The 19,678-nt window shown below is 45.0% G+C and overlaps 1 protein-coding gene across 1 annotated transcript; it reads right to left on the reverse strand.

Annotated features, from left to right (window-relative positions):
- Nucleotides 1–1,975: 1,975 nt before the first annotated feature.
- Nucleotides 1,976–17,619, reverse strand: smarca4a (SWI/SNF related, matrix associated, actin dependent regulator of chromatin, subfamily a, member 4a). Its single transcript, XM_041956214.1, has 34 exons — nucleotides 17,512–17,619; nucleotides 14,333–14,596; nucleotides 13,860–13,992; nucleotides 12,690–13,151; nucleotides 12,367–12,465; nucleotides 12,017–12,272; nucleotides 11,303–11,429; nucleotides 10,978–11,151; nucleotides 10,514–10,687; nucleotides 10,188–10,355; nucleotides 10,051–10,101; nucleotides 9,807–9,937; nucleotides 9,597–9,663; nucleotides 9,394–9,506; nucleotides 9,036–9,183; nucleotides 8,725–8,888; nucleotides 8,523–8,589; nucleotides 8,289–8,399; nucleotides 7,948–8,190; nucleotides 7,671–7,784; nucleotides 7,324–7,431; nucleotides 7,096–7,182; nucleotides 6,916–6,962; nucleotides 6,632–6,798; nucleotides 6,310–6,473; nucleotides 5,859–6,086; nucleotides 5,217–5,294; nucleotides 4,906–5,124; nucleotides 4,531–4,793; nucleotides 4,301–4,406; nucleotides 4,080–4,181; nucleotides 3,762–3,894; nucleotides 3,532–3,671; nucleotides 1,976–2,651 (listed from the first exon to the last, which is right to left on the reverse strand). Exons 2-34 carry the CDS (start codon nucleotides 14,552–14,554, stop codon nucleotides 2,619–2,621), a joined length of 4,899 nt encoding a protein of 1,632 aa, XP_041812148.1. The 5' UTR covers nucleotides 14,555–14,596; nucleotides 17,512–17,619; the 3' UTR covers nucleotides 1,976–2,618.
- Nucleotides 17,620–19,678: the final 2,059 nt, after the last annotated feature.

Here is a 19,678-nt window from a genome sequence, read left to right on the forward strand (position 1 = left end):
AACGCCGATTGAAAAGATAGGCCGAGAGGTAGACATTCCTGACGTGTGCCCTGACAGAGAAAGCATGAATAGAAACAGGAGGGAAGCTGAGGTTCGGCTGCTCTCGCAGAGAGTAAAACACACCCCTCTGCCTTCATTAAGCACAATCTCAACCTTCTCACCTCAGCCACCGTCAACATTTTTCTGGTTCTTCCAGTATGCTTGCCCCCCTCTTTTCACATTCGCCGCTTCTCCTCACAAAACAAACAGTGTCTTGGCTTTAACGGATTTTCTGTCTCTCTGCCCTCCCTTGTAGTTCATATCAGGTTCTTCCAGATGCAGTCAATCACGTTTCTGGCTTCTGCTCCAGAAGAGCAGGCAGGGGTGAGAGCGGGTGAGCTTTGTTTCTAAAGTCAAACCAGAGGCGAAAGAAAGGTTTCTGGCTTAACGTTTACAATGAATATTCCAGACTTAGTGCATGCGCTCAGCCATCCGTCACCCCCTGAAATGTCCCCCACCAGCACAGGGATACATTTGTGGATTGCCCTGCTGTCACTGTGGCTCGTGGATAGGGAGTGGCCTCATGCATAGGGAGTGCTGCTCAGTAAATGACCCGTTTCTCGGAAGAAGCTACATTTGGCCCTGAAAAAGAAGATAAGGCCTACGCTGTGTTGAAAGAGGGCAAAACAATAAAAGGGCGCAGGGGGGGAGCTGCTGAAAAGTCTCCCTCGTTACTTTCAGTCGTTTCAGAAGGTCACACTTCCGATTCAGCTCAGATATCTTCTAACACTAAAGGCTCTTGCTTAATCCTTTAAGTAAATATTACAAAGAAGATCCAGAGAATATTTTAGAGGAAACAGCAAATGTATGCTGAAATAATGACAGACAAAACTGAACAAACACACATTCACAAAGGAAAATTAGTCTGGTGGGAGATTCATGCTGGGGTGTCTCAGCCAAGGCATGAGAAATCACCCACACAGCAGATTCATGGCAGATTTCACCCCTCGTGTTTGTTCAGGTGTTGGGGCATGTGCCCCTATAGACACCAGCAACATCACGTGCGGGAAAGGAGGATGTGTATGTGTGTCAGGGGAGCAGCCTCAGAGGAGTGAGGACGGTGTTGGAAAACTGAGATCAAGAGGGAGCCCTCGGGCTGCTCCTGCGGTTTCCACGGAGCACATGGAAAAAATTTTAAGTAGCTCCACGTATTTGAAAAAAAAAAAAAAAATGATAATCCACATATTGAGTCAGCAGCAACATCTGAAATCTATACAGTATGTTGTGACTGAGAACGTATGAAAACTAGCTGGAATGCTGGCAGAGCTACAGCTCAGAGCAGTGGACGGTTGAGATGGTTCAACTGTTCAAAGAAGTAAAAGTAATGGGCTTAAAAGTATAAATCAAATTATGAAATTGCTGCAACTAATTGACAAATGATTGAAACTGATAACATCATCTAAAACAGCTCTAACTAGAGATGGATAAACAGCTGTCGAGCTTCAGCGACTACCAGCTTGAAGGCAAACTTGACCTACCAAAACATTTATAGTTCAATTGCATGATTAAACTGACAATATCCACTTTTCAATAGAAAGATAATAGTATAGAATAAAAAAAAACATAGTTTGAAATAAGTTAAAATGAACACGTCTGGAACATGACAGGTGGTGTTGAGGGGACACTTGAGTTGAGCCGACAGGGCTGTGAGGGCACATGTAAATAGAAGGTGGGAAACCACTATAGTCTGTGGTCTAAAAGGTCTAACAGAGACCAGGAACCAAAGTGATAAATAGCTGTGACTTCACTGGAAACTGTGTGCATGAAACGTCAAACAATGAGCAGTGAGAAACTGATGGTAGAGGGTGTAAATGAGCCTCCTGTGTGCAGCTACTTGTTCTCAGAAGGCCATCTAGTGTACAGATGTGAGTAGTGCAGTTAATAAGCTCGTCACAATGCTTTCTTGACAAAAAAAAGTGAAGTCTACAGATTAATCATGAGATGCCTTTATTGTACTTTTTGGAATCCAGTGACACCGACACGAGAAAATGGTCCTATCCCTCCCTCCCCCATTACATACACAACCTGAGAGGGAGGGGCTGCAGGGTGGGATGTACCGTGCTCCCGCTTGTAGTCTTAAATTAAACACAGAGATAATAGTGAAGACACATCCAGGTGCATTTCCACAGACACGCACGACATGCATTCAAAAAGGGACTTCAGGGAACAGTGACTCCTGGTTCACGTGTACGCTTTGTCTCAAAGTAAAAGACGACAAAATTCATACCACTTAAAAAAACAGCTGTCTTTATGGCCCGCGATCAGTCTACAAGTCAGACCCTCCATTTTCCATTTACAGGAGAAAACAAAAAGAAGGCAAAGAGACACACTACTATTCATACTGGGGAAAAATGGTTTAAATATGGAAGTGAATGGTTCATATCTTTCATATTTTAGTTTTTTTCATTGGTTTTTATTTAATGGTATACTTTAATGAGAATACAATTGTCTCACTAAAAATCAGCTCGTCTAGGTAAAACTAGTCCTTTCCCACCATCTCCCTGCTGTATCTAAGTAAAATATATAAAGTCCAGTCGAGGGGCTCAGTGGGCCGTTGGTCCAATCACAAGTGGTTCACTTCAGTCCTCCTCACTGCCACTGGCCGAACGCTCCTGAAACAGAACAAACCATCATTTACTTAATAAAATGCCACAAAATAATCCAAAATTCCAGTTACACTGCCAACAGTCCAAACCAGAGACACAGTTTACTATCACATGAACAAATAAAAGGGAGAAAAGAAACACAGGAAATCCTCACATTTAGAAGCTGCAACTGGGGAATGTTTTAGTGTAAAAAATGACTTAATTATCAAAATATAGCAAGAAATGTAATTTGCATTTTAAAATACTTTAAACGCATTCTGACCTGTGGAGAAATATTCATCAAAATTTCCCATATCAGACATAAACATAACGAGCAGATACTGTGCAACCAACACAGCCAGCTATGTAAATCTGTACGGTCAATTCCCACCTCAAGACCTGGCAACATTTGAGGGAAAATGGCAGTATGGCTGCTTTGTGTTTTGTACGTAAACAGCTACGTCAAGTCTCTTTCACGTGGAACAATGACAAATTTAAATCCACATCTTATTTGGAGATCAAGAAAAAAACATGACTTGTCTAGCCAACGTTTTGAATATGAAATACTTCATAAAAAACGCGCCTCACTGTGCTCCTGAACTGCCATCTGACTGTCCCTTGTTTTGTCATTGCCACGGCACGAGCAAAGAGGCACAAAACGGAAATGTTCCTGAATGTCACTGCATGTGTGAACAGTGAGAATCAGTAGTGGTGCCTGAAACGTACTATGTGTGAAAGAGGCTTAAAATGGCTGAACTTCACAGACTGAATTTGGTCTAATTCAGTCTATAATATGTCACAGAACAGTGAAAAAAACATCTTTTGTCAGACCAACAGCAAGGATGCATGAAGAGTGTTTTAAAGCCTCTCAGTGGAACGCTGCTCTTGTGTGTGAACTCCGTCTCACCTCTTCCTGTTCCTCCTCGCTGTCATCGTCGCTCACCACAGGTTTAGCTCGGGCACCACGGCCCCTCCGTCGTTGTCCTTTCCCTCCTCGCTCCCCTTTTTCCTTCCGGCTCAGCTTAATCTTCACCTTCACCGAGCGAGCTGATGGAAATCAAAAGGCAGAGTTTTTAGCGACCCCCTCATCTGATTATGTCAAAGCTTCAGTGCTCTGTGCCAAAAACTGTTACTCACATTCAGACTCTGAGCCTTCGTCGGGCTCCTCCTCCTCCTCCTCGCTTTCCTCTCCTTCACTCTCGTCCTCCTTCTCGATCTTCTGCCTCACACTGGTGAAGACAGACTGCAGCACGATGGAGTCCTCATAGATCTGAAAGGTTCACAGACAGAGACCACGTTACCCTGCAGTGCAGATCGTTGGGACAGCTTTCCCGGGCTCTGATGAAGAATTTTCCAGAGGATCCATTATACTTAACAAATTCTTCTCAAGTGAACAAGATTATTCCACTATCTAGTTATTTTGACTAAGAACATATTTGCTTCTGGTTAACTCACCAGAGACCCCTCCAGGTTGAACGTCTGGGCGTTCTGACACAGCAGCATCACATCCTTCTCCAGGTCGTTCAGGCTGCGGTACTTATGGCTCCGGATCCTCTCCTGATGGAAGGAGGGAACACAGGAAGGCAGCAGTCAGTAAATCATCAGATGAAAAATCACTTTTTCTTTTTTTTTACTCTCAACTTGAAGAGCAGGTAGGTGTTACTTTGTCTCCTCACCTTGATCTTTCTGAAGTCCACTGGCTTGCGGATGAGCTCATAGTATTCGGGCAGCTCCTTGCGCGATGGCAGCTGGATGAAGACTTCGCTCAGCTGTCGACCATTACTGTTGAGACAAGGAAGCTGTGATATTAGCATCTTTGATTCTTCAGATTAGACGTAGTGATGGATATAATTCAGTTCATCGTGTGGTCAATAATCTGCAGTATTAGATTCAGTAATGTTCTCACCCATCCTTATATTTAATGACAGCGTCAACGATCTTCTTCATCTTCTTAGTGAGGGAAAGTGGGTTGGGCGAGAGCTTCTCGGCAGGCGGGCGGCCACGTTTCTTCGCCTTCTTCACCTCCTCGTCCTTCTCCCGCCCTCGCCCGCTGCTGGAACTGGGTGTGGCCGGGCCGCCGTCATGGTCACGGTCTCTCTTGCGCTTTCTGGTCGTCTTCTTGTGACGCACTTCCTCTTCGATGTCCTCTAGGTTTCCCTCCTCTATGGCCTATAGTGAGGAGAAACGATCACCGAGCTGAGTCAGGTCAAAACTAATTTCATATTAATTCATTTCAGCCTCCTGAGAAGCAAACTAACTCTAACTAAACATAACAACCCACCTTGAGCCACTGCTTCTCAGTGAGCGAGTCACTGTAGTCCACTTCCTTACGTTGGCGGGATCCTCTGCCAAACATCTTCTCCTCCTCCTCTTCACAAGTTAGCCTCTCAACCTCAGCGTCGTCTTTCAAAATCCAGCTGGGCATATCGTCCTCCTCCATCAGACGAGGTTTCCTCTTGGGGTTGCGGGCCTCCTCGCGGCGTCGGTCTAGATCCATGCGCTGGAATATAAAAGGAACGCAGCAGGGGGTTTAGTGGAGTCAGGTTATGAAATTACAAAGCAACTAATGATAGATTTAGAACTGGGACTGACCATGAACTGTTCAAACTCCTCTTCACTTCTGGCAATCATCTGATTGACAGTCTCATCATCAGGCACTTCGTCTTCCTCCTGCAGACAAACCAGACACAGTAAGTGACAAGAGACTAAGGACAGATTCATGTGGCACCTCAGAGCCAAGTCTCTGAACTAATGACTAACTTACACAAAAGGGAAATAAGTAATTCAATGCATATTACCATTTACCTTATGCAGACAATGCAAATATCACTATATTCATCAGCTTGAGTTATCACTTGAACTCCATTTGTATGTTTTAAAAAAAATCAAGATTTTTGGAAGAAGCAAAGTCAACCGCAGAAAGAGGAAAAAAAGGAATAAAAGGGGAAATGCATTTATATTAAGCATGAAAGATAAAGTATCATATTAACCATCAAAGGTATGTGTAGAAGCAGAAATACATAAGGGAGAAAAGGAGAGTCTGGATTGATGAAAGCTCACAAATCCTGAGAAAAGAGGGAATAAGGAAAAGAGACAGAAGAGGAGAAAAAAAAGGGAGAGAATGAAGAGGTGGGGCAGCGCACAGGCGGATGTGGGTGGGTGGGCGATGTGGCAACAGGTTCAGATCACACCCACCCACGCCCCCCTAGTGCGGCAGCCTCCTCGAGCCCCGACCTCGTCCTGCTCCTCGTGCTCCAGAATGGCCTGTAAGAAGGCCCGACGTTCATAGCCTGAAGACTTCTGGTCGAACATGCCGGCCTGGATGACCTTCTGGTCCACGTTCAGTTTGTACTTGGCCGCCGCCAGGATCTTTTCCTCCACGCTGTTGACGGTGCAGAGGCGGAGCACGCGCACCTCGTTCTGCTGCCCGATACGATGGGCTCTGTCCTGGGCCTGCAAGTCCTGTAGGAGTACACACATATGATTAGTTCAGGTGTTGTGATTGTGTGTGGTAACTACAGAAACTGACACTTTTACACAGTATTTCTAGTTTTAATTACTGGTAGATTAAGTGCAACGTGCCAGAAAAGTCACAATAGTCTTGCTGATGGATTTCACTGGAGGCACAGTATATCCACTGCCATGACTAAGACCTGTGTTGATACATATCTTTGCATTTGAGTACCTGATGTGGGTTCCAGTCACTGTCAAAGATGATGACTGTGTCAGCAGACTGCAGGTTGAGGCCCAAACCTCCTGCCCTGGTGCTGAGCAGGAATACAAAGTACTCAGAGGCCGGGTCATTGAAAGTCTTCAGCAGCATGCCACGGTCCTCTGCCTTGGTCGTTCCTATTGGAGGGGGGAAAGATTATTCGATTAAAAATACTGAAGCTATTTAAAAGAATGGCCAGTGTGCATAGATTTACAAGCCGCCAATGAGCGCATTCCCATTAGAGTCTGGGTTGGTGGCAAACAGCTAATGTTGGCCTTGCTCAGAGGTGTCTCACCATCCAGACGCAGGTACTTGAAGTTACGGTAGGCAAAGTAGTCCTCCATGATGGTCATGAGTGAGGTCATTTGACAGAAGAGCAGCACTTTGTGGTTGGTGGCCCTCAGCTTGGGCAGGATACGATCCAGCAGCTCAAACTTCCCAGAGGAGCGGTACAGGTCAGGGCTGGACGGGCAGACGGAGCAAATAAGAGGAGGAAGGAGTCAGTATGCACCGTATATCCACATCCACCCAGAGCACACATGTCTAGTCCAAAGGCACACGATTTCAAGCTTTACGTACCCGCTCACGATTCCACCAGAATAACCAAGATGCTCGGAGAAAGACTCCTGGAAAACACACAAACAGAAAATGGTCATATTCCATTCTGTCCGCATTCTCCATCAGTTTTTCCTCTTCTAGTGCACTTGGCAGAAAGATATTAAGTGACAGCCTGTTTAAGGTGGAGCTTCTGTTTGTTACCTCAATGTGCTGGAACATGTAGGGGTGGTTACAAATCTTCCTCAGTTGCATGATAGTGTTCATCAGGGTCTTCGTGCCACCTTTACCCTAGAAGGTTTAGAAGAGGAAAAACACAATAATAAAATACTGATTATTTTTGAGCTTTAAAGTAACAAAATGTCCTATACTTTATGTCAACAGAATACAGTTTCACCACGGAAATTTAAATAATGTTTTTTATCTCCTTACCTTCTTGTCTTTTTCTGACCCATCTGTGAGCAAGACTCCCTTGGCCTGCATGTGTCTGTACAAAACTCTCTGTAGGGCCGACATGTCGCACTTTATCACGTACTCCACCTATAAAGCAACAATGAGGGGAAAAACTTAGGAAAGCCACCAAATTATAGCAATTATTTAACATATATTAGGAGTCAGCTGCCACCTCATGGTGCAACTAACTAACCAGCTGAAATAGCTAAAGCTAGTGACAGAATAGTTGAGACAGTGAGCTAAAAGTAATGGATAAATATTTGGACACACTAAGCGGTGGCAGTAGTGTGTCCAAGCCTCGGATGTATATTTGAATGTAAGCCTACCTTCTCAGGCAGCTGGGCCTCGACTTCTTTCTTGAGTCGGCGCAGCAAGAAAGGCCTGAGCACCTTGTGTAAACGTCGAATGATCAGGATGGTCTCTTCTTCGTTCAGGTCGACCTTGAGGGAAACAGAGAAGTGGGGGTGAGAAGGGTACGTTTCTCGTGCAACTCATGTTCTGAGGGCTGTTTGAAAATACTACCTGGTGTGTGAGAGTATTTCTAATTTGCATGCTCTCGCCTCCACAACCATGTACAATAAACCCAACCACATCATCACTCACTTTCTCTCCAGTCATGGCGAAGGGGGCGTTGAACCACTGTTCGAATGTACTGCAGCTCTTGAAAATGGTGGGCAGGAGGAAGTTGAGCAAAGCCCAGAGCTCAGGCAGCTTGTTCTGCAGCGGGGTGCCTGTGAGCAGCAGACGTCGCGGGGCCAAGTAGTGCGTGTTCAAGACCTGGGTCAGCTTACAGTGGTGGTTCTTCATACGATGGCCCTCGTCCACAATCATGTACTTCCAACGGAGCTTTGGGAGGAAATGTACAAGTTAGAAAGAGGAACGAAGGACTGAGAAACAGATGCATGAATGAATAGTTTGTATGCAAGCTGAGGATGCTTCCGTACCTTTGCCAGCACTTGCTTATCTTTAATAATGTACTCATAAGTGGTGAGAAGCACGTTGAACTTTCCGCTGCGCAAGATGGGAACAAATGCACGACGAGCAGCTGGAGAGCCCTGAAAAGTTCAACAACACATGCAGAAAATCAGCCAAATCCTTGACCGTACGGTTGACCTTGGGTTTTAAACTCTTTCTGTCATGACAAAAAGTGATTGAATATCCAAGCACGTGCCACTGACCTTGTAAGAGACTTTCACAACAGATGGCGCCCACTTATCAAACTCATACACCCAGTTTGACAGAGTTCTGATAACAAAAGACACAACAGAAATGTTTTGGACTCATAGAAACATAGAAACACAACTCATACAGCTTTCTGTTAAAGGACTCGTTGTCACAGATAAACCCTCGGGGAGCTGAAGAGGATGTGTCGGGGCTTACGAGAGAGGTACGATGATGAGGAAGGGCCCGTTGAGGCGCTTGTACTCCATGAGGTAAGTGATGAGGGCGATGGTCTGGATCGTTTTTCCTAGACCCATCTCATCAGCCAGGATGCCATTCAAGTTGTTGTTGTAAAGCGACACCAGCCACTCCAAACCTTTGATCTGAGCAGAAACGGGCCAAAATTAGCATCACTTCACTCATCTCATTAAACCATCTGCTTAGATTTCACTACTCACATACTCACAAAGGAACTGTTGCCCTCATAAACAATGCTATTCTACTCTTTCCAGCACGTTTTGGTTGTATACCTGGTATTGCTTGAGCTGCCCATTGACCAGCAGTGTGGACTGTTTATCCACTTTCTCAGTGACAGCATGAGCCACAGCGTAGTAGGACTGCAGGCCTCGGTTGAAACTTGCATTGCCGTACTCATCATCTACATCCTGCTTGGCGTGTCTGTTGGAGAGGGTGGTGGAGGGGTACAGAATATGGTGAGACTTTTTTGGGCGATTGAAAAGCAGCAAATGTAACGACAATACAAAAAGACAACACAAGCCTACATGTTGATGCCTTTAAAGTATCTCTGGGTAACTTAATCACGACCTCTCATTTTTGGACTTATCACATGCTCATTTATCACAAAGAAAGATGGCCAAAATGTCTTACTCGATGATGTGCCGGACATCCACTTCAGATACGTCTTCACTGTCAGGGTCAGGGATCTTCTTCTTCTCCTCTGTTTGAGCTGAAGAGGGGTGAGGCTGCTCCTCGTCATCCTCCTGACAAAGAGAGAGGGAGAGAAAAAAAAAGGTCAGAAAACTGTTTCCACATGACCATTTTGCTTTGATGAAGAAATGGCTTTTCCATACCTCCTCCTCCTCCTCCTCATCTTCTGAACCACTGTCTTCACTGTCAGAGCGCGGCGCCACTTCGTATCTGCAAGGGAACAAAATGTTTTGGACAAGGTTAAAAACCTGTAAATACAGCCTATGCACTTTACCCTTTATTCCATCTGCACAAATTAAACAGTGTGAAGATTTCCCCTGCTCAAGTTATTATTAGGCAGACATGACACTGACCCTGGGTTCATTTCAAGCCAGGCCTCCAGCTGGCCAGCCTTAGGGGCCTCCACCCCAGTCAGGATCTTTCCACTGTCCACGTGGATGACCTTCACCGGAAGGTCACTCATTTGACTGGTCTCATCTAAAGGCTGGGAGAAAGGGGGAAAGGTGGAAAACAATAACACCGTAAAGAAGATGTTCAGTAAATGAAGATTCATAATGGCATCCTATTCAAACAGATGCGATCCCCTTTTAAACTCACCTCTCCATCAGGCCCCAGAGCAGCAGCACCACCCTCCACAGGCTCTGGCTTCTGAAAAGATCAAAGAAAATTGAAAGTACGTGTAATAATGCAATTTGGAAGAAAAGAGACAGATCGCAAACTTTATAAACACTTACCTTCTTTTTCTTCTTCTTTTTCTTCTCTTTGAGAGCTTGTACGGCCTTGTGGGCGCGCACCAGCTCAGTGAGGTTGGCCACGTACTCGTCCGTCTGCTGGAGCAGGTAGGCCAGACGCTTGTCTTTCTTTTGGTCGATGAGTTTACGGTAGCCTTCCTCATCTTCAGCCTGGGACCAGATTCACAGAGATGTTACATGTTTGTGATGGACTAACAAACATAGTCAGCAAACAACATGTTTTCCATATCTTTCTGAAACTGTTCACATGACAGCAAATACAGGCTGAAACTCTATTTAGGTGTCTCCTCAATAGATGCGAGTCTCACCATCAGCCTCCGCATTCTCTCCTTTTCAATGCGCTCGTTCTCTTTCTTCTGCTCGCGCTCAGTGTTGGCATGATAAGTGGCGACAGCTTTGGTGGCCTTCTGGATCTTGGCGGTGATGGAGCGGTGGTACTCCTTGAAGTCCTTGGCATGCTGCAGGATGCTGTTGAGGTATTCCTATTGACAGAAGGACACACAAAGCAACCACTGTTATTACATTTTGGAAATAACGTGAATAATCTTTTTATATTTTCTTCTCTTTAACCTTCAGGTTTCACTTTTTGTGGTAAATGTTCCTGCTTATTTCTGCTGTTTTGCGCAGGTCTATATTGTTTTGGGGACTAACCATGTTTGTCGCAACAAAACAAATGAAGATACAATCAGGAAAATTATACAAACCACTAAATGAATCCCTTTCGCCCAAGCCACTTTACTCCCACCCACACAAGTCTTTTCACATGGTGTACCTGGTGTTTCTGCCGACGTTTGCGCTCCTGTTCAATCTTCTGCTGTTTCTCGAGCTTCTCAGTGATGCGGGCCTCGCGCAGAGACTGACGTTTGCTGCGCTTGTAGGCCTTAGCGTTGAGGGCAGTTTCCAAAGCAGTGTCACGACGCATGCAAACCACCACCTCCTGACGCAGCTGTGGGCACAAAAAACACGTCATATTAAAAACCGTATCTATTCCACTGTGGACGACAATGAGCAATTTAATAAACAGAGGTTAAATATGTGCACAGTTGTCTACCCTTTAAACATTCCCTACAGATAACTGTAGATAACTTCATGGCTACCTGTCTCTGGAAGTTAAGCAGCCTCAGGGCCTTGAGCTCAATGGTGGCCTTGGTGCGCAGGTCACCAGCTAGAGAGCCAGGCAGGTTCTCCAGCTCCTGGATACGATGAGCAATACGAGCCTGTAGTCTGAAGAATACATATTTAAAAATATATTAGTGATGACCACTATATTTCTCCCGATCAGGCTGATCTTCCATGATTTAAAACCCTCAGAATAGTAAAATAAATTTTTCTGGATTGCTAAATCATGGTATTTTCATTTTTTTACTTCCAATATTTAATTGGAAAAGTATCATTGTTGTAACCAAATGAATCTCATACATAAAATTAGATTTCAGTTTATATATGGTGTGTCTGCATTTATCTGGATGAACTACTTTCTTAGTTGAACTGTACTATTGTTTGTGTTTATTGTGTTTAGTTTGGTATGTGTTTTCCTGTGTGTGTGTGTGTGTGTGTGTGTGTGTGTCTATGAACTGGTGTTGTTCACTAGCTCTGGCTATAAATGTTGTGGTATGTGTGATTGTTCGAGGCTATGTAACTTATAAGAACAAACTTTCAGAAAATACAGAAACTATTAACATAACAGGGGTGCAGTTGTTAAGACACATCCAAATGAGAGAACAGAGCAGTTTTTATAAGACCATAATAAAGAAATACAACTTAACACTGATCCACTGTGTTTTTCCATATTATCCACCACCCTGCCTCACCTGTACTCTCTCTCCTGGAGGATCTCCACTGGGTCCAGCCCGCGAGGTTTTTGGATGGGGGTTATGCGGTTCTGCTTTTGGTGAAGCATCATGGGAGGGGGCTGGGCCGGGTGTCCTGGAGACTGTGTCTGAGGGGGCATTACCGGGGAGGCAGCGGGGGGCACAGAAGGAGGAGCTGGAGAGGGTCTGCCAGTGGGTTGTGGTGGAATCAGCTTCTGAGGAGGGTTGGATGGTGCAGCTGCATTCACCATTGGTCCTAGAAGAGTGAAATCAGCAGAGGTCAGTTTTGCTGCGTGCGTACATAAAACACACACAGCGCTGACTGAGGCGAGTCTCAAGACGGCGTTTACCTTCAGGCCATGATTTAGGAGGTCCATTGGTAGGCTGTCCTTGCATACCTGGGGGAACTCCTGCAGGCCCTGGAGGTGCCATATTGGGACCTACCATACCTGAAACAAGGAGAATGGTTTGATTTTTCTGGTTTTCTGGAAGAATGAGACAGCTCAAAAAAAAAAAAAAAAAAATTAAACACACATTCACGTTCAGCCACAAGGTGTCTCTGCTGAGCTTTTAAATATGTCTTTGTTTCAACTTTAGGTTACAAATGTGGGTATTATTTTCTTAAGAGGCACATTGAAAACCTACACTAAATAGGCCTTCTGACTTAACTCACCGTGTGGTCTGTTGTAGTTGGCCTGAGCTGGTCCCGGACCAGCCCCAGGCCCACCTACAAGTCCTGTTCCTCCAGGTGGAATGTTGGGCATCGGCTGTTGCTGCATCCCTGGCATGGGCCTCTTCCCCTGCACGGCCATCTGCAGGTGCTCTGGTAAGGGCTGACTGCGTGCCAGCATCTTGTAGGCCATAATCTGAGCCCTGAGTTGGTGCAACTGGTTCTGGCTGAAAGGAGTGGGTCCACCTGCACCACCTGGTCCACCTCCTGCACCACCGGGTCCGCCTGGACCCTGGGGACCCCCACGGTTAGGCTGACCCATTCCCTGGTTAGGGTCCCCACTGCCCTCCATAGGGCCAGCACCGGGGCCAGAGGGACCTCCGGGCATCATGGGGCCAGAGGGAGGCCCATTGGCGGGGACGGGGCTAGGGGCATGCTCCGAGCCTCCTAATGGAGAGGGGTAACCTGGGGGACACAGAACAGATGCATGATGGGTATGCCAAAAAAAATTAAAGATTTTACAGCACTGTGTTTAAAAAGTAAATAGTGTAGAACAACTAAGCTTCATCTGGCCATAATGACAATTAAAATACTGACTACATGCTACATGTTATTCTCTTTATTTTAAGGCTCCAAATACTGACCAGAAAGATGACTGAACAAAACACTCTTTATGTCACCTAAACACAGAACCATCTCCAAATCAGAGACACTGCTGTCACGTCGTTTTAGTGCTCCTCTGTCTGTCTCTCTCTCTTCCTATCCGCATTTATTTGCTTACTGACTGTGTGGTTTTGTAGATGCAGCTGCCTTTGTTGCTGTCTGAAAGGGGAAGCCCCTCAACCCCGCCCCTACCGCTGTCCTGCCTACTGTTGTCTACTCATGCTGCCAAACCAGCAGCAACACAAGAAGAGAAACCGGCTGGATGGGTTCATACGCACACGCGAAAAAAAAAAAAAAAAAGAGAGAGAGCTCCTTAAATATTAATCCGTCTTCACCCACTGTGTGTTGACTACTTAAACAACTCAGGTTTTCCGAGAAGTCATGCTGACTACCTTCAGACTGCAAGCACGACACGATGATAGTAACATGAGAATGTATTTACTCATTGTTTCACCTCTCTAGAACTTAACACAGAGGCTATGTAAAATTCAATGCTGTGTGATGTGTTACCTTGAGAATGTTGGTCCATTGGGCTTGGAGGAGGTCCCATCCCACTGTGCCCCCCTGGTCTCATGCCCATGCCCTTCATCTGGCTATAGCGGGGGTCATCGGGCATTCCCTTATCATGCATGGCTTCCATGGGCTGATTAAATGACAGAGAATAATCACATATGAGACAAATATTTGACTGCTCCAAAGCTATATATTTAGTTGTACATAATATAGTGTTAGTCTGTTAGCTATACTGTGAAAGATGTCAGCACTAAAAGGAGATATTTAGATCAAGATAATAGTAATTAATATAATAGGTAAACAACCAATGAGCAGAGAGTAGACAGCACTGCGTGATCACAACATATTCGCTCAAAAAATGAAACCATAAACCATGACTGAAATAATTCTTTGCATTTTCAGCCTAAGAGGAAATATATTAATGAAAGAAAACTAAGCAAAGGAATAATGAAAGAAATAAGGCGTAGTACTTTATGCATCTGGTGCATGTTGTCCTGGGGATATCCTGAGGGTCCCTGTGGAGGGTGGGGGTGTCCAGATCCAGGAGGACCTGGGCTGGGCCCCATCATGCTGTGGGCTGAGCCTGGAGAGGGGCCTGGGCTGGGTCCCATCATACCTCCTGGAGATGGCCCTGGGCCCGGGGAGGGTCCGGGCCGAGGCGTCCCTCCCATTGGGGGGTCAGGGGTGGACATCTCTCAGGGGAAACTGGGAATGTGTGGAAGCGGAAAGTACCCCTGGGAAGAGAAATAACAGGAATTAAGGCAATGATCGGAAACCATCTGCATTTACTTAAAATACTAACAGTAACAATAATCATCATCATCATCACCACCACCACCGCCATACTAGGTTTGAGATTGGTGGCTCATATTTTAAATGGGTAAGCTGTTGTATAGATGTCTGTCCTCACAAATGAGAATATTTCTACCGCTTTTGAACTCTGTGGGACCAGAAAGGGCTGCCCCCCTCTCACCTCTAATATTTGTCCTGGCTCTGAAACCTCTAGCATCAACCATTAGGGGCCACAACAACATTAAAGGCACAGCTTGAGGGCAAAAAGAACGCTACTTACTGCTATATGCAGATGACACCTTACTGTTGTCAAGGATCCCAGAAACTACAGTGCCACAGATTTTGTCTTTGGTTGGTTCCTTCTCACAGTTCAGGATACAAATGAATTTGTCTAAATCTGAAGCTATGCCTTTAGTAGTAAGTAGCTTCCTATGGGCAGGCAAAAAGCCCTCTTTCAGTAAAAAGAAATTATAAAGTATGCATCAGTGGAGGAGGCTGGTCTGGGATGCCCAAGAGCAGGTTGTTACCATTATTCCTTTTCACTCACTCAGTTACCTAAATCAAATCTATCAATCAGAGGCCTGTGCTCCTGCAATTAGGGAATACATTCATACAATTTTTCCTCCTTAGATTGTCATTAAGGTCTACCAATGACTTTTTTAACTTTCAGATGTTCCTCACTTTCAGACAAACTGAATATCCAGTACACTAAGAGGACTACGAAATAACGTACAACTGACAAGGGAGGGTCATCAAGAGCAGTGTATTGGGCAAGAGCTTCTGTTATTTTCACTGTCTGTGGGTTGTCTCAGGTCATTTTCTACCACTTCTCCAGTGTTTGTTCCAAAGTTCATTATTGCCCTTTACTGCTGCTACTCTTTCAACTCTGAATTCTGCTGGTTCTTTAGATGTTCTATCAAATTGTTGGAGTTACTCTTCACTCCTTCTCTTGACATATGAGCAGAGCATATTTTATCTCCTTTTGTCATCATCGCTTATCCTCAAACAGATGACTCTACCCCTCCACCTACCTGCTCAACTAACAGCTTCTTTTTTAACAGCTAATCCCCAGACTTAGTATTAGTTTAAATGTTTTGAGAAATATTTGGGGTCCCTATTCGGGAAGTGACATGTATAGATGATCACCTTGACAACTGACAGTCATGTGTTCCATGATCCCTGTTTTCTGTGGATCACATAATCATTAATGCTCAGTTTGATGAACATGAGGTGTAACACACAGGATTGTGCATGTTTCTTACGTATTCGCCTCAAGAGTCAATACTTGATCCCCTTGAACCTGAACATGACAAAATGCAGAAAAGTCCAAGGGGGGTGAACACTTGTCCAAGAAACCGGATTTTTTTTTAAAGGGACAGGTCGTCCATTTTCATCTTCCCTAAAGCACAAATTCACCAGACAAAGTTGGATGTGATCTGCTGAGGTCTGGAGATACCAGCATGAGCTAACCACAAAATAACAAGCTCAATGCACGTATTAAAAAATATGGAAAAACTCTGCATTGTCGCTTTCAGACCTCATTTACATTGTTAATAACAATCTCACACAAAGTGTGCATCCAACAGTTAAAACAGCTGGCAGTGTATTCAGACAGCAGCTCTCAATAACCCCTGTGGATCACTGCACATGTTTGGTGATTATTTTTGCAATGTGATGCTGCTGTTGTGTTTTTCAAATGTTTTGTTTGGTGCTTTGGCAAAGTGCGAACCAAACACAAAATGCGTCCGTTTGCTGTGTGAACTAGAACCAAAACCTCCAAACCACAACTGATCACAGAAAGCGAAAGTTTTTCTCCTGATGTGGGACTAAATGTCCTCTCACATGTGTTCAGCCCTGAACATTGGTTGGTTCAAAAAAGTGACAGATGGTCAGCTGCTGAACGGAACAATATAATTCACAACACTTAAAACCACACATCTGATTGGGAGCAACAAGTGAGGCGTATAACTGTATCTGCAAAACGTGAGCTTCATACACACAGCGGGTCGCGAGGAGGTCATTCAAACTGTCACTTTATGGGTCAAAACTATGATTAAAAAAACATCTAGACGGTGCTCTATTCAATAAGACACAATATGTGCTGATACACACAGCGACGTTTATTAAAAGTGACAGAGAGCTCAGTAGTTCAAAGTAAAAACTTCGTGTCACTCCAGTTGTTACAACGCTAACTTTTGCAGTAAATAACAGTTAGGTTAACTATTATTAGCATTCGTAGCTTTGCTAGCACTAGCCAGGCCTAGCCGGATTTAATAGTTAACGTCACATTAACGTTACGTCCGTTAACCAACTGTAAACCCGTCGTTTTAACCGCCTGTTATACATAATGTAACACGACTTTACTCGTATTCACTTGACCTAACTAAACTGACGATAAAGCAACAAAGGAAAAGCGCGACTCAGACTAGCCTGCTAGGTAAAAGCCTAACACAACAACATAAGCTGGCTGCTGACGGTGCCTAGCATGCTAGCGAGCTAGTTGGGTTAGCCTAGCCGGCCACGCTCTCCCAGGCCAATTAGGCACAAAAATGTGGTGTTTTTCGAGATGTTTGTGAAGATGCGGCGTCATGTGAAAGGTTAGAGCATCCCTCATCGCCGGAGCTGATTGATCCAACGCGCCTCCCGTACCCTTGGCTCGGTGCTCCGCTCTAAGCACATTTCCAAAAACAATTTTCATTCATTGCACACTGTCGCGCCACAGCAGCGCTACTGTAATGTCGGTCTCGTCTTTTTCCTCAACAAAAAACACCGTGTAAAAGCACATGGAGCCGCTTGCAGCAGCTTAAAACACAGACGAAACTCCCTTGATGTAACAACAAAATTCTAGTTAACTTACACAAGTGGTGAAAGGTGATGTTTGAATCCTCACCGGTTGCAGCGTCTCTTGGTTTTCCTCCTAGCCAGAAACAAAGACCGACCTACCCAGTTGGTTTTTTTCCTTCACCCCCCTCTCTCGGTAGATTGTATCGCAGGGACCGGCCTGTGCGACTCTGTAGCGCCCCCCTCCGCCGCCTCACTCGCTTCCCGCATGCCCAGTAAAGGCTGCGTTACAGTGGGGGATGAAAGAGCGAGAAGCCGGCGTGGGGGATGGGAGAGCGAGTACTGTGGAGGAGACAGCAAGAATGATCATTTGGCTGCGCGTTTATTTCCGTGTGAAAATACTTAAATACTGTCATCCGTGCAAGAGATCAAACTTAACAAGCACGCCTGTTAGTGGAGAGAGACAGAGAGGCGCAGTACCAAACATCACAGCAAGCCTGTGTGCTTCAAACGCACGAATTATTCAATACCAGGGCTGCAACTAACAGTTATTCTCATTATTTATTAACACAATAAACACTTTGAAGATTATTAGGTTGTTTGTTTATTTTTTAAAAAGCCGAAATTTTGTGAAAAAAGGCCCATGAAGTTCCCAAAATCCAAGATGACACGTTGAAAACAGGTCTATGTGAGGTTATATTCAGCTCAAATGTCCTTTAAAAATGACTTTATCGGGTATACATTGTTACTGATTCATTTTCTGTCAATAAAACAGTTGATTAACTAATCATTTAAGGTCTGGTCAAGACTTACTGCAGTACTATAAACACACCTTGATTTAGTGTCTATTATCTGAGGCCACTTGCATGTTGCTTTTGATGGATTTGAAAGGGGGCTATACATCGTTATATTACTTACATTTACCCACAAAAGTAGATCATACTAATTATTCACCTTAATGGTAGAGCTGAATGTTATTTTTTTCAGTAATTTATAATTACTGACAACAGAACACACATCAAAAATCCACCATCATTAGTGTCTGAAATACTATGAAGCCCATTTTTAAATCTGTATTTTTTTTGCATGCTACTGCTGCATGTTGGAGGCCCATTGACATGTGACTGCCAGTCTGTAGGAAGGTGAAGTCAGGGCTGTGCCAGTGTCATTAGTATGTGTACAGGGTGCCATGTTGAGGAGCTCTGCACAGTACGCAGGTAGAAAAGAAACCACCAAAAGACAAAGAGCAGGCCAGGCAGAAGATGAAGTGACACTCAGCCCTGAAGTGGACAAGCCCAAAAGGATGCAAATCTTTATATTATACTGAGGATAAGGACACAGAGTCTTGTCCTCCTGTTGATTTCCTCAAAACACACATTTTGGACAGGAGGCCGGACTGTCCAAAATCTGCTGTTCCACATGTGAGAGAGGGGCAGAGCCATGTTCACTTTCCCTCAGCACACGTATTTCAAACATCCAGGTCAAGTCTGCCAATGTGGCTGTGCTTTGGTACACAGATCCTGAATCTCTGTGATGGTTCTGCTCTTCTTTAGCTTGATGTGATTGTGATAGTCAAAGTGAATCAGATGACTGCTTTCTCTTATTACATTTCCACTGTTCCTGCTTTCACCTGAACCAAATAGGCAGTAAAGACAGCATCGTCTGTTTTCCTGGACTCACCAGTCAGCCTGGGACCCTAAGGAGCCTGGTATGGCCTTAGAAACAACTCCCTGAGCTTTGATTTAGGTCTCAACAGCCCGCAGTGGAGCTCTTTCTGGCTGGCTGGCCTGACTCTGCTGGAGGAGTCCTTCCAGCTGGTTATGATCACAGAGTATTTTACCGGGTCCCTGGTGCTCCTGCTGAAACTGGAACTTGAGGAGCTAGCCAGCTTGGCCTCAACACACGCTCCCCTCAGGTTGTCGCTCTGCTGGGCGACATAACCAAAGCCAGAATTCGGACCTGGAGCAGCCCGGACGTGTTGCTTTGAGACTTTTTCTTCCAAGTCTTCTGGGAGCAGGCAGTATGGGCTAGAGAGGCTGGACTGAGAAATTGTTCTGCTGAGGGCCTCCACAGACAGAAATTTGTGGCCAGGAAGGGTGTTCCCCCCGGGGAACTGGCAGACTGACTCAGTCACGGTGGGTTATCGAGTATGAAGGAACCTGACCAAGCAGGAGCAGGGATTCAGACATGAGGACTGTGTCTATGGAGTTATGCATGTAAGGGACTGTAAGGAAATTATTAGA

Source organism: Chelmon rostratus, chromosome 17, assembly GCF_017976325.1.
Source record: "Chelmon rostratus isolate fCheRos1 chromosome 17, fCheRos1.pri, whole genome shotgun sequence".
NCBI classification, from domain to species: domain Eukaryota; kingdom Metazoa; phylum Chordata; class Actinopteri; order Chaetodontiformes; family Chaetodontidae; genus Chelmon; species Chelmon rostratus.

Excerpts from the sequence above, each read along its gene's own strand:
- smarca4a (XM_041956214.1), bottom strand. The coding sequence starts at position 14,554 with ATGTCCACCCCTGACCCCCCAATGGGAGGGACGCCTCGGCCCGGACCC. Across the intron at positions 8,191-8,288 it reads ATAAGCAAGTGCTGGCAAAG|CTCCGTTGGAAGTACATGAT; the intron begins GTACGGAAGCAT and ends TTCCTCCCAAAG. Across the intron at positions 2,652-3,531 it reads GCGAGGAGGAACAGGAAGAG|GAGCGTTCGGCCAGTGGCAG; the intron begins GTGAGACGGAGT and ends GTTCTGTTTCAG.